The following is an 18672-nucleotide window of genomic DNA, read 5'->3' on the forward strand; positions in this document are numbered from 1 at the left end:
AAAAAGTTGTCGCTAGCGATGGGCAATACTTTGAATGATTCATTTGTAACCATTTTTTCACAATAAAGTTGCATTTTCATCAAAAAAACAGCGAAAACTTAGTTGCGCACCTAATAGATTATTATATTATATAATATATCTATATATATAGTTTGGTACACTTTGGTACATGTACCAAGGGGTCGCCAAAAATCGCCTTGTAACATATATTTTCTTTCTTACAGATATTGGAATATTAACTGTACCTCGCATCAGTGTTATCTCTCATATGCTGTTGATTTCTGTCATTACACTATCTGTGATACTTTCTTTTTTACTTTCATTGTTATGGCATGTTTGGTTCTATAATATCTTGTAACATATATTTAATGACATAAATTTTCTTCTTTACAGATATATCTGCATATAATTGAAAATCCATTGTTTGGGAAGTATCTTGCAAAGAAATTTTCCTCAGCTGAGCACACACCTGGTATGTACTAAATGAACATCTTTTATATTAGGCAAATCTTTGCCAACTAACAGTTCGAGATATCAATTTTGAAATATTGTTTTCATTTTTGTTATAATATATATTTGAACAATGCTTTATTTAATTTTTGTTTATATTTACGATGTGTAAAAGCATTCGAAATCCTATGCAACTTATAAACTCAACAAAAACAAAGTAGTATTTCATTTTTCCAAGTGTTATCTCTTTAATATAAAAATATAACATCGCTTTTTTTTGGTTTTAACTGAATCTTTCCGTTACATAATATAATGCGTAATAAATGTTGCATTTTCTTCTGTTTTCGTTATATATGTATGTTAATAAATGTATATGTCATAATTTGTCATTAAAAGTTTAATTCATAAAGTATTTATTTAAAGTATTTATACAGAAATTTTATTTCTGATTTTTTGTAATTTATTTTTTATAACATATTACAATTATTTATGAATGTTATGCGGACTTTTTGTATAATATTTTTAGATATTCATTTTGCCATGCCAAAGGATATACAGTTTTTATCGAAAAGGCGAAGGAATCAAATAATCAAACGTACAATTTGTAATAATGAGCATTATTATAATTTATTAGAACGTATCGTATCGAATATTGCACCTATTGCGGTACAAGAAGTGGTATTAAATTCAGAAAATTTAGATAATACAAGCATAAGTCATTCATTATCTGAAAATATTAATGAACCTCACGATTTATCGATTGAATTACATTCAAGTACGGGAAGCAATGAAGAACTTAACATTGCATCTGAAAATGATATGTCTATATTGATAGATATTTTGTGTTGTTCTAATAAAAGGAGTTTATGGAAAGATTTACAAACATTCATTATAGACTGTAACATACCGCACAATACCGCGAATAAACTTCTACATATTTTGAATAATTATGGTCACAAAGAATTACCTACTGACGTCCGAATGTTATTTGGCACACCACGAAATGTATCTATACATATTAAACCTAGGCGACGGTTATTATATTCATTTTGGTATTTTTTCGTCTCTCGCACGATCTATACAAATGTATTCTGCGTTTATAAAGGAAAATGAGATAAAAATTAATATAAACATTGATGGATTACCCATTTCCAAAAGTTCCGGTAGCCAATTCTGGCCTCTTATGGCATCAATAGAAGAAATTGATATTTATACAACACCGATTATCATTAGTGTATATCATGGTTTAACGAAACCTGTTGATGCGAATGAATTTATGCTCGATTTTGTTAATGAATGTATCACTCTCTTCCAAAAGAGGATAACCGTTTCCAATAAAAAATATACGGTTACTATTAATGCCATATTATGCGATGCCCCGGCCAGATCATTTGTTACATACACTAAAAGTCACACAGGATATTTTGCATGCCCTAAATGTATTCAAAAAGGTGCTTTCGTGTGCAATAAAATAATCTTTTCAGAAACTCCTACTAATTTAAGAACAGATGAGACTTTTAAAAATCGAAGTCAAATAGAGCATCATAGGGGTGATTCTATTCTAGAAAAACTATTTATTGGAATGGTCTCGCAAATTCCATTGGACTACATGCACCTTGTTTGTTTAGGAGTTATGAAGCGTATGTTACAATTATGGCTTAGACATAAAAACATTATATTGTCAACCGAGATTAATATACTTTCACATAATTTATTAGCGATTAGGTCTTGTATTCCATCCGAATTTGCCAGGAAACCTCGGAATTTAAATGACGTTGACAGATGGAAAGCCACGGAATTTGGGCAATTTTTATTATATACTGGAATTGTCATTCTGAAAGAAATTATACCCCAAGTTTACTACGATCATTTTGTTTCTTTCAGTGTTGCTATTAGAATATTAATTGATCCGCAATTATGTATAAAATTCAATGCTTATACTACATCCTTATTATTATGGTTTGTTTGTCACTATGGAAAAATTTATGGCGAAATATATTTGTCATATAATGTTCATAATCTTTTACATCTTGCGAATGATGTACAAACGTTTGGTTCCCTGGATAACTTCAGTTGTTTTAAATACGAAAACCATATGCAAAAAATCAAAAACAAATTACATAAATCTGGAAAACCTTTAAAGAAACTGTCGAATCGTATATATGAAGAATTGCAAATTCCTATTCAACCATTCTGCCTGGTACAATATCCTATACCTGTTTACAAGAACAACAAAATTAGCTATATACAGTTCAAAACTTTTAAAATTTCAAAGAAGAAGAATGATAATTCTGTATTACTTTATGACAATAACGTATTTTCCATTTTGGATATATTTGAAGATAATCATACGTTATATATTCGCGCGCAACGTTTTTTAAATAAAAAATCTTTTTTACTGATAAAAAATACTGATAAATAAAAAATCTTTTTATCTTTTTTTACCATGCGCTTCTGAAAAACTTGAGATCTTTCTAGTATCAAAAACTATTATTGATAATGTAGAAATTCCAATAACACAAATTAAAAGCAAATGTCTAAAACTTACATATCCAAATGACGTTAACTCTTACGTAATAATACCACTTCTTAATACCAATAATTAGGTACAATTTATTCACATGCATTATTTAATATCTGGTACAATAGTAATATTTATTGTTATTTTCCATAATTGCAAATTGAATTACATTAATTTTAATCCGAACCTTCGCTACTACACAAAAGAACTGAAATACTGAAAGAACATTGATTCAGTGTATTTGTATTTGCCCAAAGATAAATATTTAAAAGGTGAGTACAATATTTGGGGTATTGCATATTTATATTTAATTTTAAGTATTTTTCTAAGAAGATTGTGAATGAATAAGAACCTAGTAAATAATCTTTATGCAGATTGAGAGCACATTGGCGACAGATTCGAACAGGATCTGTTGACAGATCCATAGTCATGTGTCCGTAATCTACTGTTATTCTATTCACAGAGCCTGCTAACAGAATCTGATAAAAGACTGACAGCAGATAGCGCGCAGGTACTATCGTTTCATATGTTATCCTGCTTAAAATCAATATCTATCAGGACATATTTTATTAAAATTAATAATATTAATAAGTAAGTATTAAAATGGCAATTAAGAGCATAGTTTGTTATTCGGGCTTTAAAATTTTAGAGAATATTTCCAAATAATGTGTTGATAGACACGTAAGAGGAACAAATTATTGTAATTTAGACGTTAAAGTTATTTAGTTAACATATACTACTTTCATTACAATTTTTGTCATTGTCATTTTGACATAGATCTAAAATATAAGATTTAACATTTAAATGTTAATTTGTGAAACAATGAAATAATCTGTCTATTTTTATTTCATGTCGACAGACAATGGATAACGACATCCAAGGAAATAAAAAATATGCAGTTGTCAAATTCTTGTCGGATTCAACATTTTCGGAAATTCCGATTGCATGGCTTGTAGAAGATGATGATGATAATCAATTATGTTAGTGGCCACCTCGAACTTATAATAACGCTACATTGATTGCTAACAGTCCAAATTTTCAGACATGGTCTCAATACGAAGTAGACATAGTGAAATATTGTTGTAAGTATTTCAAAGTATTACTTTTTTATGTTTAAATTCTATTGTACTACTTATTTTGTCAAAATTTAATTATGTTACAAATATAATTTTGTCTTCGAGTATGGTACATATTTCTTAATGTAACACGATTCAATTTATTACACATAACGTTAATTGCCTCTTTCAAAATCTACATTAACGTACGTAAATGTACATAATTCCGAAACTATCATCTATTAATAAATTTATGCACTGCAAGTAATTACTAGTTTTATGTACTGAAAACTTTCAAAACGCATTGAAATAATTATGATTTAAATAAACATTTAAAATTTTACTTTTCTTCCTAAAAACTAATATATTTTTATATAAATCTTCACATTGTTTGTAGAACGTGGTGTTATAATGCGAGGAAAAATTGTAATTGCAATCACTATATTTTTTACGGATAACTATATTAATACTAATTCTAATTTTTCTATCTTTATTTTAGCGTCTTTAGAATCAGCCAGAAAAAGCGCAGCAGACGCTTACTACCAAACAACAGATGATGAATTATTAGGACGAGGCAAAAGGAAACATATTTCGTGTTCTCGATTCAGCAACGATGAGGAAGAATGCGATAATTCTCAGTTTCGGAGATTTCAAAGTAAGAATATGTATTATACAAATCTATTTCCTACAATATTTAATTTGTGTTAAAGTACAGTTGTGCTTAAAACTGTTCTTGAAAAAAAAAACTGATATATTTACATAGAAGATGAAAATAGATGCTATATAATAATTATTATGATAATTTCCTTGATAGATATATAAGATACATATGTTTTGCACAAATTTGTTACATTATTTTACAAAACATTATCTTGTTGTTGCAAAAATTTTGAAACATTCATAATACTTGTAGAATAAGGAACAAGAGTACGTGTAATTTTCCTTTTCTCAAATGCTAGTGCAATAATATATATCTATATGTCAAATGTAATTGAATGTGAAAAGAGATACGATACTGATTTAATTAATGATTAATTAATGATTTAATGGATGCAGTAGTTTTTAAATAAAATATATGATTCTTCTTTTTACAGAGAGACAATCCAGGTCTAATATTGTTCTATCTGATATACCACCATGCCCAGATAATTTAAATATAAATAATATGGAAACTCAAAAAAAGGATAGAAGTACACAGAGAAAAGTAACTATTTTACAGCATGGTAAGTTATAAAATGTGATATATACACGGAAAAATGTGTAGTTGTATCAATACAATATTTTGTAAAATATGGAATAATTACAATTCTAGTTGTAATAACCAGATTTTTTATTACATAATTACATATTTTGTTAAGTTTAATCGAATTCTGATAACTAAAAAAATTTGTAGAAACTTCAGCCAAAAATATAGTTGTTTTTATAATAATTAAAATTGTTCCATATTTTACTAAATATCTGATATAAAGTTGATACAAGGTTGATACAAAGTTTTTTTCGTGTAATATTATATAATTTTTAAATAGTTTTATTATAGTAATCCTTAATAATTTGTAGAAAAAGAAAATAATTCCATTTTGGCAACACAGGGACAGAAAGAATATTTTTCGTTGCATGATGTTCCAATAGTATTGGAAGGTAATACATATGTTAATAAAAATAATATATTATAACGTGAAAATAATTATTACAATACGAATAATATATGCAATTATTTCAGGATGCAATATAGTGCCCGAGAATAAAGAAGATTTTAACATAAAAGGTAAATATTTTATAATTTATAAAGATATTGTATGATCCATATGTTACATAAGATTGTTGGTCATGTTGCAGAAGGTATGAAACAAATATTGCGTATGCAAGCTGCATCGCAATTAACTTTGCAGGATATCAAACAACGTATACTCAAGCTTGAAAATGCATTAAAAAACCGTTCATTAAATCTTCCTGGTCACAACGATGAGCTTATTACTGAATTTTTGCCTCTTACGAATAAAGAGCGAATAAAGGAATTTGAATCGATGCTGAAAAGTACGGAAGAAGCAGTTACGTAATTTGTAAGTACATATTTATTTGTCAATACTTAAGAACGTTAAAGTCTTATTTACTACTTAAGAACGTTAAAGTCTTATTTACTAGTCAATAAATAATATAGTTCAAAATGATAAAAAATAATTTTCCTACAATATTAGTGAGATGAATTTCGTTGATGTTATATATACAGGGTGCACGATTTATCTGAAGACATTGAAATATCTCGAGAACTATGCATTGGATAAAAAAAAGTGGTTAATGAAAGTTGTTAGTCTCGAAGGGGGACATTCAATGATACCAAACTCGACCTCCCACCCCACCCCCTGGGGATGGGGGTTAGGGGCAACTTTGAAATCTTAAATGGAAACCCCCATTTTTTATTGCAGATACGGATTCTACGCCATAAAATACGTAAATTTTGTCCGAAACTTTTTTTTTTATTCGTGATAGATGGCGCTGTAATCGCAAAAAATTATATTTTCCGCAATTCTCCAGAAATGATCATTGGATTGAGAAATAAAAAATACCTGTTCAATATTTTTAAAGAACATAATAAAAGTTATTCCCCCCCCATCCTCTCGGGGTAGGGTGGGTGATAACGTTCAAATCTCAAATGGGGACCCACATTTTTCATTGCAGAATTAGATTGTACGTGAAATTTTTATTGAAACAATTTTTTTCATTCGTGATAGATAGCGTTGAATTCTTCCGAGAAACTACTTTTAGCGTTACACAGGAACAACGACGAGGACATAATAGTTTTATGTTCCTTTCGGGTGCTTTTTTAATGTGAGTCCCCTTGCCTCTCACAGATCGGGGTGCTTTTTTAATGTGAGTCCCCTTGCCTCTCACTGTTCAATTAATTAGAGTAAGTGTTCGAAATTTTTACCTTCAACTTCAATACACTTATTGATCCTTTTTTCAAATGACTGTACACAGGATAGAAGCATATCTGCGGGAGTTTCAGCGCAAGCGTTTCTTATGCGTTCTACCATGTTTTCACGAGTTGTTGGCACTTGTTGATAAATCTTATCTTTTAGGTTAGGTTGATGAACCTTATCTTTTTAATAACTTTTATTATGTTCTTTAAAAATATTGAACAGGTATTTTTTATTTCTCAATCCAATGATCATTTCTGGAGAATTGCGGAAAATATAATTTTTTGCGATTACAGCGCCATCTATCACGAATAAAAAAAAAAGTTTCGGACAAAATTTACGTATTTTGTGGCGTAGAATCCGTATCTAGCAATAAAAAATGGGGGTTTCCATTTAAGATTTCAAAGTTGCCCCCAACCCCTACCCCCAGGGGGTGGGGTGGGAGGTCGAGTTTGGTATCATTGGATGTCCCCCTTCGAGACTAACAACTTTCATTAACCACTTTTTTTATCCAATGCATAGTTCTCGAGATATTTCAATGTCTTCAGATAAATCGTGCACCCTGTATATATATATATATATATGTATATATATATATGTATATATATATATATATATCATCCTTAATTTTAAAAGTTACTAAATATTTTTATTAAAAATAAAACAATATAGTTATAAAGCTGTAATATCAATAACAACATAATGTCAAATAAATTGTAAGAAAAGAAATATGGACATGAATCTTCGTTACCATATTTAATTAATAATCATTTATATTTTATTTCGACTGAAAATGCATAGATACTAAAATGAAAAATATAAAAATAAATAATACAGAAATGACGTTATATCTGATATTAGTTCGGATCCTTAACTTTTCATATACGTATTATGTTTTCACTCATAGGTACGTTCTGATATTCACCATCAGTCCTGAAAATCTATACATAACATGAACTATAGATTTTCAGTACTAGAAATGAATATTGAAATACAGCCAGAGATGAAAATATATAATCGATTTCACGAATTTTCTTCTCTAAAATTTTTATTTTTTCTTCAACTACATTAATATGAAACATTCGAATATATCAAATATATATATACTTTTATTTTTAGAAAGAATTTCTTTCGAAAAGTGGGGGAAACAATCCAAAGGATAATATAAATTGTACTATGAAGAAAACTTTTACAAATGAGTGCGCGATATGTTGCTCATGGAAAGGAGTTAGAAATAATTTCCGAGTTGTTGACTTGAATATTATGAAAATCATAAGAGGTATGTTATTTATTCCGTTAAGTATATAAATGTATTAAAATGTATTAAAATATTTTTATTCAATCTATTATTTAATTTTTTAGAAGAGATAACGTCACATCACGTAACTCTCACAGAAGCAGAATTTGACAATGTTGCTGCAAAATGGTTCCGCTTTGCCAAACAAAGAAAAGAAAGAGACGACAAGGCAAAGCAGAACATCAGTGAGTAGCATATAAATATTAGAATTAATATTGCACGTGCGACGGAAGATAATATAAGTTTACAACATGTGCCGTCTTTATTTTTTTTTTTATATATTCTATAATATAAATATATATTGTTCAAAAGATTTAAAACAAGTTAAAACAGTGGTAATATATTAAAAACTCTTAATGAATATTTTTTATTGATAAAATAAAACATTCATCAGGACATTTTGATTTTCAACAATAAAGACATTTTTATATTTATAATAATGTAAAATTTATTTCCTTCCAAAATCCAAAATATTTTGACAAATGCAATTTCCATAAATATTAGATCATTGAATTAATTTAAGATAAAAGTACATGATATATGTACTATAAGATTTCGTTCAGTTTTACTTAAAATTGATTCAATGATCTATTTCTGAAATTTGCATTTGTTAAAGTTCGTATCCTTTAAAGGAATATAACAATTCCTAGCAGAGTTAATATAATAGTTACATAACTGCAATAACTTATGAAGTTACGGTTATGTAACATCCCAGATAGCACAGAGAATTCAAAAGAGATTCCAAAAGAACTCAGGCATATGTCACCAATTACGAGTTCATTTTCAGATGCAAAAAGAATTCTTTTCTAAGAGTTCTCAGATAAGAATTCTTTTTGTATCTCAAAATGAACTCGTAATTGGTGACATATGCCTGAGTTCTTTTGGAATTCTCTGTGCTATCTGGGATTTATATTATTTTCCCTATAACAGTTATATAACAGCTATATAACATTTTATAAAACAATAATATAACACTTATATAACAGTAATATTACATTGTAGTAACATGCTATATTTCTGTTATATAACTATAATATCGTTTGAGTGGGAAATTACAACTAACGTATATGTTACATGTAACATACATGTTATATTACATGTTACATTCTGTTATATAATAGCAATGAAACTGTTATATAACTGTGTTTGCTGGGTAGTATCTTTAGATTTTTCCACATAATCCTGGGGTCACTCTTAAAGTAAAATAATATTAGAAAACAATATTGAAATTTCTCTTCATTCTTCATTTAAATTCTAATCTTATATATTTCTCGGAAAATTTCAGTATTTTACAAGGAATGCTTAGAGAAAAGAAAGAAATTGCATAATTACTCAGAAAATGAATACAAATTTTCATACAAACGCAGTTTTTTTCATTTTTACGAAATCTGAAATGTTTTCTTATTTTTTCAAAAAGTGTTTCAATTTACTGAATTTTTCATAGTTTTGAAAGAAATTTTCATCAAAATATTTTCACTAGGGCTTCTATGCAAATAAACTAAGAACGGCAATTTTTGCTCTATCGTACTTTCGTAATATTTCCTCTTTCTGTCTTTAATAAGTTTCACTACCGCATTTCTCCTCTCCCTATACTTTAACCAATCCTGTTCTATGTTCGTATATACTGCTCTACCATACATCTCATCTCTTGTCTTTGCCGCTTGTCTGATCTCATCCGAGAACCATTTTTTTCCCCACCATACTCTTGGTATTCTAAACTCTTTCTTTGGAGCTACTCTATCTAATGCATCCACTATACTATTAATTAACTTGTCTGCCCTCATATCTACATTTAAACCTTGTCCTTGTACCAATTTCCTTCCCAGTAACTCTAGGAATTCATCTATATTAAATGTACTATAGTCCCTACTATTACATACTTTGTATTTACTTTTTGGTTTAATCACATTTAATTCTACCTGCAACCACGCATGATCAGTTATTTTGGGCTTGTCAAATACTTTAACCTTTATTTTATTATTGGCAAATACCAAATCTATAATTGTTTTACTATCTTTTATAATCCTCGTCGCCTCGTCAACATACTGTTTTAACCCCACGCTAAGCATTGCCGTTCTTAGTTTATTTGCATAGAAGCCCTAGTGAAAATATTTTGATGAAAATTTCTTTCAAAACTATGAAAAATTCAGTAAATTGAAACACTTTTTGAAAAAATAAGAAAACATTTCAGATTTCGTAAAAATGAAAAAAACTGCGTTTGTATGAAAATTTGTATTCATTTTCTGAGTAATTATGCAATTTCTTTCTTTTCTCTAAGCATTCCTTGTAAAATACTGAAATTTTCCGCGAAATATATAAGATTAGAATTTAAATGAAGAATGAAGAGAAATTTCAATATTGTTTTCTAATATTATTTTACTTTCTACGGAGTAATCTGAAGGCGATATGAAATAATCTGACTTTCACTGAAAAGGAACATAGTTTCTTTGACAATTTCTGAAAAAGTATACTTAACAATATTTTTGAATTTTCTTTATTTTCCCATTTTTAACATACACATTTTATTAAACAATAGTCGGTCGCAATTTTATAAAGGTAAAGTAGGATTATTGTCAAATATAGGGAAAATATTATAGTTGCTCTTATATTTCTTAAAATAATCAAAATTACTTTCTTGACTGGTGTGTGACAAACTTAAGTTCAACTTCACTTCACTTTATTTTAATCTCTAAATTACATGAAATATCATATCATTGCTCTTTAAAATCATGTTATAAAATATATGATTTATAAAATATAACTAAAAGAAAAAAATAATAATGAAAATTGGTAATAAGTACAATATTGAAGTCGAGATCTGTTTATATAAAAATTAATATATATTAGACAAAGTGACTGTTTCAAATATAATAGAAATTTGTTTTCCACAGTTTTATAAGTAACAGAAATCTACTATTTTGAAATTAACTGTTCAAGTAAATTAAATAATAAGGTATTGTATCTGTTACAGCTTATACGCAAAACATTTAGAACTTATAAAATCGTAAAAATCGTAAAAAATTAATGCTACATTAAATATTAATAATCTGCTAAACTAACCAATTTGTGTATTTTCGATTTTTGCAACTCCATTTATTGCAGGGCACAAAATGACTGAACTGTATGCATATAATTTTAATTTATATCAGAATCTTCTGCGCTCGTTGTACCACATTCTAACATTTTTGTATTACTTGTTTCTGTTAGTGCCATAGGTAAGTTTTTCTTTACAGACGCAATTATTCCTTCATGCTTCATTGCGCCAGATATTGCTCTGCCTAAATAAGTATTAACATGTTCAAGTTGCTCACTTATTAAGTTCTGACTGTAACCCCTTCTTGTTAACCATTTTGCAAAATGATTATAAATAATCTCTTTTTTCTTAGGAGTTAACACTTTACGAGCACAGTTACTTTGCTGTCTCACAGCCCGAGAACATAATGTTTTGTATCCTCACACAGCATAAGCAAGATTTGTAACAAATTTACTAGGCTCTTTAACCACTTGCGCTGGAAAGACGTGCCACGCACGTCGTAATGCTTTTGTCACAGAATCGCCAACGACGTGGTATGTACGTCGTCATGCGATTGTCACAGAAATAAAAACAACGTGCGTGGCACATCGGGTGGGATTGTTTGCCAGACACAAATGCCAAAAGGAATCCACAGCGAAAGTGTAGAGTGTGTACCAAACACAAAAAACGAAGTGAAACTATATGGGAATGTAAGAAATGCCTTGTACCATTACATGTTCCAGACTGTTTCGAGAGATACCACACTTTGCATGAGTAATAATAAATAAATTAAATATTTATATTTGTATAATTTTATAATCAATCGACGTTCTATATTCCCTTTAAAAAGTTATTAAAAGTCCTAGGTCGAAAATAAATTAGTTTAGAAAATATAAATCTTTTTCCGATTTCTGTAAGGCATCGAACACTGTATGACGCCTCTCAGCGAGTTACACTGGACCCTTCTGGTACACGCGTCAGTGAATTTTTTGCCAGCGCAAGTGGTTAACTCTTTGTATTTCTTCATACGCTGTTTTTGTCACTGAAATGTTGTGACCTAAGTGGATATCTTGGCCAATTGCTTCTATGTTTGATTCTTCCTTATTTATGTTGCAGCCATTCATCAAAGGCAGTTTTCCTGTAAAATTATATAATATATGTGTAACATTAATAACTAGAATTACATTCAATAAATATATAACTGTTTTCGTTAAATTTAACATTATTTTACTATGTAACATAAGTATCGTAAAAATAGAATAAAACATAAATGTAGAAAATATCATTTAATAGTATACATGCTTTTTTGTAATATTAATATATCGATTTATCTTGCCCTATCACAACGTTTAATAAAGCAATTAGTTGCTTCGCTGTTGCTTCAGTTAATGGTGTCAAATCGGAAACTTCTGCAACAATTGTTTCTGTCTGTGGTGACTGTAAATTTGAATGCTCGATACCGTCAATTTCCTGTTCCACTTCCTTTGCATTAGATACGCTGGTATACGTCTATAATGTTATGAAATTTTGTATGAAATACGTTCCTTAAATCAATCATCATAAATAATGTATATTAAAAGAATATGATACTAAATGGCGCAGTGTGTAAATATGTACTATGTTATTTTATAGGAATGTAGTGCACAATTTATGACAAATTTGCGAAACTTCATTCTAACATGAAGGAACCTGAAATAACATCATCGCTGCGGTGAAAATTTGCATCCTGTGTACATTTTTTGGGAAATTCAAAATACTTGTGCCACCAAACGCGGAATTGAATTCTGAATATGATACTATTGACAATTTACAAAAATATACATAGGCAGTTTTTCTATTGCAACAACAATATAATTATGAAGTTCTGCATATTTGTCATTAGTACTACTGCTCCTATGAAATAAAAGTTTTACTTTGCTTCTCCGTTTTAACCCATTTTCTGTTATGTATAACTTACGTTTCTTTTTGCTTTTTGTAGTGTCGAAGTCCATGATAAAACTATAAAAATGTTTAATGATATTAAAAACATATCGTGCAAGATAATACACAGTACAAACTTACCTGGCGTAAAATTTTCGACATTCATTTTTCTTTTTTTATATATTCATTTTCATCACTTGATAACGATGCTGTAATATAATGGAAAAAATGAGTATTGTAATAAAAATAATAAAAAAGAATTATATGTGCATACGCAAATAATTGAAATGTGACTTTACTTGTTTCACCATATGCATGTTTTGTACTTTTATCTTCATCAACACATAGAAGATCCTTCAGTTCTTTCTTGTCCTTTTTCTCCTATTTCTCCTTTAGATGCATTCATATAAGCTTTCAGAATTTCAGTACTTGTTTCTTTTGAAGCATCATGTCTCTTTTGTTTATTCAACTACAATAAGCACATGTCAAAATAGAAAATAAAATTTTTGCATTATATCACAATTAACAATACATTACAAAAATGTTTATTAATTTATAATATCACAATTGCAACAATATTGTTATAATATTGAATAATAATATTGAAATAGCGTTATGTGGATTTCTTAGTACAGATCCATATTATGCTATTTTAATATTGTAGTAATATTATAACATTATGATATCATATATTAACAAAACATGTGTTCTTACACAATGTGATAAATAATATCAGGTAGTAAAAGGAAATCCATTATTTTTGCATGAAATTGAAGGCTTTAATTACCATGGTTAAAATGATCCGATTTAGGTCAAATATGCGCCGTTTTGTTCGATAACTTGTTGCCATTTTGAAGGTAATTTCATTATGCCTCTCTCGTAGAAGTCCTCGTCCCTATTGGCAAAAAATTGAGACAGTCGATTTTCACAAGCCTCTCTTGAAGCGAATTTTTCACCAGCAAAATTGTTCGCCATGGACAGGAACAGATGGTAATCACTTGGTGCCAGGTCCGGACTATAAGGTGGATGCATAAGAACCTCCCAACCAAGCTCCCGGAGCTTCTGGCGAGTCACTATCGATGTGTGTGGCCTGGCGTTGTCCTCATGGAACACAATTATTCTCCTATTGGCCAAAGCTGGCCGCTTCTGGGCGATTGCTTCCTTCAGACGGTCCAATTGTTGACAGTACAGTTTCGAGTTAAGAGTTTTGCCGTAGGGGAGCAGCTCATAGTAGATAATTCCCTGCCAATCCCACCAAACACACAGCAAAACCTTCCTGGCCGTCAATCCTGGCTTGGCCACCGTTTCCGCCGGCTCACCGCGATTCGACCACGACCGTTTTCGCTTGACGTTGTCGTAAGTGATCCACTTTTCATCACCAGTGACCAACCGCTTCAGAAATGGGTCGATTTTGTTGCGATTCAGCAGCGATTCGCAGATGGAGATTCGGTCCATGAGGTTTTTTTTCGTTAACTTGTGTGCCACCCATACATCGAGCTTCTTTTTGTATCTAGCCTTATTCAAATGGTTCCAAACGGTTTTTTGTGCAATCTTTAGCTCTTGGGCAATCGAAACCAGTGCTTACATGACGGTCGGACTCGACAATGTCCATGATTTTATCGATATTTTCGACAATTGGCCTTCCAGTGCGTGGTGCATCTTTGACATCGAAATTACCGGAACGGAATCGACGAAACCAAAATTACGCGTGATTGGCTGTTACAGTATCAGGACCATAAACACTATTCACATTTTCAGCCGTCTGGCTTGCGTTTTCGCCTTTATCGAAGAAAAACTGTAAGATATAGCGTATTTCCTCTTTGCTAGTGTCCATCTTTGACGCGCGCTCAAACAAAACTGACAAGGGACATTCGGCAACGCGGAAATTCAAAAAAATCTGAAACTCTGCATAATTGTAGAGCAGATATACCTAATAACAAAACAATTTTTCGTTGGTGCCCAAAAACGGTTTTAAGGGTGGAAACAACCCCTTGAACAAAGTTGATTTTTGTCTTTCTAAGCGAATATTATCGAAACTATTAAAGATATGAAAAAATGTTTTAGACAAAAGTTTTATGGTTTTAAAAGTACTTTATTATGCTATATTTAGATTTTTTTAAAATGTAAAATTGTGTATAAAATACCCCCCCTCCTTCTCTTTTTTCAAATTGTTAAAATCAATTGTCCAACCAAAATAAAGCTTATTTTATGACAAATTCAACCATATATAATAACATTATGTTTGGAAAAGGCAATATTGAAAAAAAAATTAAACATGCTCTTATATGTATGCTACGCGTACCAAACTTAAGGATTCGCTACTTGACGATGGCATTTCTTTCTTCCTCAAATCTTCCTCATAATTGCAAACTGTAAAAGATAAGGAAGGAAGAAAATAGAAAATCTAAAAAAGCAATAAAGTTGATGTTAAGAAGTAAGTAGGAGAAAAATAGCATGATAAGGATACAGTCACTAATATTTAAAAATGTTATAAATTATAAAATTTCACGTAATAGACGTTTATTTTGCCAACATTGCGGCTACCTTTTTCATTAATTTAAACGACACGCGTAAATATAAATAAATATGTGTGTGTGTGTGTATGTGTGTTTTTGTACGTGCGCACGTGTGTGTACATCATGGCAACATGCAAAACACTTGTCACAAGTTTTATGACTGTGCGACCAAAATAGCACTCTTTATCAAGTACAGTGCAATCAAGGTTCATTATATTGACATATGTTATCTTCATTCATTTGCATATAAAAGCTGTCCATTTTGGAATACATTTCAGTGTTATTGAAGCAGTTATTGAAGCAGTACGTATATTATTATTGCTATGAGAAATGTTTAATTAAAATATCCTTAAGATTTGTATCATAATGTCAGTAATAAATCCAGCTAATGTTATTAATTTGTTAATTGCGACATTTCATTTCACAAATATTGCAATAACTCCTGTTAATCATCAAGAGGTGGAACTCCATGATACAATTACTGATTTAATAAAGAGTGCTATACATCACGATATTACGATCGAACATGAGTGGGGACTTGATTTTGACGATCCATCAGAACCGCATGACGTACAATTTGTAGATGTGTACGATATTGATGCTGAAGAAGATAATTATGGAAATGAAGTTTGCACTGTGGATGATGAAGGTGGAAATGTAAACTTAAATTATAAGAAAAAGGCAATCGAATTTTGGAAGAGTGGAAAGAAAGGACATTTATCTTTTACTTCTGTACAACATTGTTTTAGAAAAGTAAAGTTTAATTAAAAAATAAGAAGAATAATATATAGTAAAATACTTGAGGCTTTTACGGTGTACAGTGACCGGCAGTGATTCGTTCCGCGACAGAGAGAACTCTATTTCCCCTCTCGCGGAACGCATCATTGTCGGTCATTGTACATACAGCTTTGACTATAAGTATAAAGCATCCCAAAAAATTTATTTAAATTGTGTAACAAAAACATACTATATGAATATATGGAGAACATAATATAGTATACGAGTATATGGAAAAATAATATAATAAAAAAATATAATATAAGAATATGTGGAAAATAATATTTATTTTACAATATTTATTGTAATATAATATAATATTAATATAATATAAATTATAATATAAATATAATATACATAAATATAACATACACATTATATTATAAAATATTAATATAATATTTATTGTAAAGAGATTATATATTTACTATGAGTATATGCATTGATTTCTAGGAAAATACAATGAGTTAGAGATGCTTTATACTTATGACCAAAGCTGTAAATTATATAGTTAGAGTCGCGTTGTTTTTTATTTTAAGTTTTACAATTTGATGTTTCGTGAACATTTAATTCGTATATAACTTCTTTTATTTTTGAATTCGAATTGTTTAATATTGAGATTTGTTTTCTTCTAGGTAAAATCTATTCAACAATTGCACAGATGGCAAGAACATGTAATGCGTGGGGGTTCAAATACAGACAAACTTGTAGTTATTGCTGAATATGTTCTTATAAAATTCCAAGAAGCTGTTAATAGAGGACTTATTATTCATGATATAAATCTGCGAAAATGGGCACTAGAAGCAAAGGAACAAGTGGATATTTCTTCATTTAAAGCAGGAAATTGGTGGATATGGAATTTTAAAAAGGCACATCGTATTACATCACGTAAAATAACTGCATTTAAAACGCGGTCTTCTCATTTAACTGATCTAACTATACGTCAAAACGCTGAGGAATTTGTAAATACAGTAAAGCCACATATTAATGTAATCGGTGCTGAATCAACTTATAATGCGGACGAAAGTGGCTTTAATTTAGAAATACATGCAGGAAGAACATTAGCTAATGTAGGAGTGAAGACAGTTGGAGCTACTATCCAATCTTTATCTGCTATGACTCATAGCTACACCATTATGCCTATTATATCTGCAGATGGACATCTCCTTTCGCCTTTGTATATAGTATTAAAAGAATCTACTGGTGTTTTTGGACCACAAGTAGAACAAACTCTTTTTAGACCAGTGAATATTTACATTGCGGCTTCAAAATCAGGGAAATTGACAACTGAACATTTCAAAAATTGGTTCCAAGAAGTGTATCTACCAAACACTGGAGAGAAAAGTATACTACTGCTTGATTCATGGACAGGACATTGCCCGAACCAATTGGAAGTACCAAAAGACAAACATGTAAATATTCTAACAATACCAAAAAAACAACTGCTTTTATACAGCCATTAGATGTTTTTGGTTTCAGAATCTGGAAAAATTTTGTTCGAAGCTTTTCTGATAGTATTATTATAAATAATTACGACATAAATTTACATTTACGTAATAACATAATAAAATTGCAATCTTTAACACACAATCAACTGTCTTCTCCAAGATTTCGAAATTTATTTAGATATAGCTGGTATAAAAGTGGTTATTTATCAACACGGCCTGAAAAATTTCATAATCCAATCGATTATTGTTATTTTAAAGAAGAAAAACGTATACCAAAATGTAGCATTTGTGGTAAAATGACTTTTATACGTTGTGCATGGTGCAAGCAATATTTTTGTTTTGAACATTTCTTTGAGCAATATCATTATTGTAATAATTATATAGAATAAATAATGTTTTACTGTCCTCAATTCCTGTAAAATTTGTATATATTATAATCCATACCAAAATATAAGATATCTTTCACTCGAATATCTATATCGACTACTTAATTAATAAAACCTATACACTGAATGAAGCAAAACACATACACACAAATGTACACTGAATAAATTTATAAATTATATTTTTCATTATTAAATCCGTGTGTGTTCTCCTTTTTTCTTCATATCATTCATTTCCTTATTTGTTCTTTACAATTGAATTTAAAAGATTATCTATATTAGGGTTATATACACTCTCTCTGCGTCCTCCTTATCATGCTGTTCTTCTTCAACTTACTTCTTAACATCAACTTTATTGCTTTTTTAGATTTTCTATT

General features: G+C 29.6%; 2 protein-coding genes across 7 annotated transcripts in view; one reads left to right on the plus strand and one right to left on the minus strand.

Moving 5' to 3' along the window:
• Positions 1–3412: 3412 nt before the first annotated feature.
• LOC105184885 (uncharacterized) lies at positions 3413–8491 on the plus strand. Its single transcript, XM_011143998.3, has 9 exons — positions 3413–3562; positions 3831–4053; positions 4526–4681; positions 5121–5249; positions 5584–5664; positions 5747–5791; positions 5863–6086; positions 8061–8220; positions 8304–8491. Exons 4-7 carry the CDS (start codon positions 5192–5194, stop codon positions 6081–6083), a joined length of 405 nt encoding a protein of 134 aa, XP_011142300.1. The 5' UTR covers positions 3413–3562; positions 3831–4053; positions 4526–4681; positions 5121–5191; the 3' UTR covers positions 6084–6086; positions 8061–8220; positions 8304–8491.
• A 2591-nt stretch (positions 8492–11082) lies between these two features.
• The window catches only part of LOC105191039 (uncharacterized), a 9561-nt gene continuing 1971 nt past the window's right edge, over positions 11083–18672 (minus strand). For 3 of the 6 annotated variants that reach the window (XM_025298191.1, XM_025298190.1, XM_025298192.1), the window contains 6 exons: positions 13471–13640; positions 13313–13380; positions 13209–13249; positions 12583–12760; positions 12262–12389; positions 11093–11739 (listed from right to left, as the gene is read on the minus strand). In XM_025298191.1, the coding sequence (XP_025153976.1) occupies positions 11692–11739; positions 12262–12389; positions 12583–12760; positions 13209–13249; positions 13313–13337 (420 nt within the window). In that variant the 5' untranslated portion in view covers positions 13338–13380; positions 13471–13640 and the 3' untranslated portion in view covers positions 11093–11691. Of the gene's footprint in view, positions 11740–12203; positions 12390–12582; positions 12761–13208; positions 13250–13312; positions 13381–13470; positions 13641–13958; positions 13975–18672 lie in introns of those variants that run through there. The other 3 variants (XM_025298193.1, XM_025298194.1, XM_025298195.1) reach the window with 3 other exon arrangements.

The sequence above is a fragment of the Harpegnathos saltator genome, unplaced genomic scaffold (genome assembly GCF_003227715.2).
Source record: "Harpegnathos saltator strain DR-91 unplaced genomic scaffold, Hsal_v8.6 scaffold21, whole genome shotgun sequence".
NCBI lineage: Eukaryota > Metazoa > Arthropoda > Insecta > Hymenoptera > Formicidae > Harpegnathos > Harpegnathos saltator.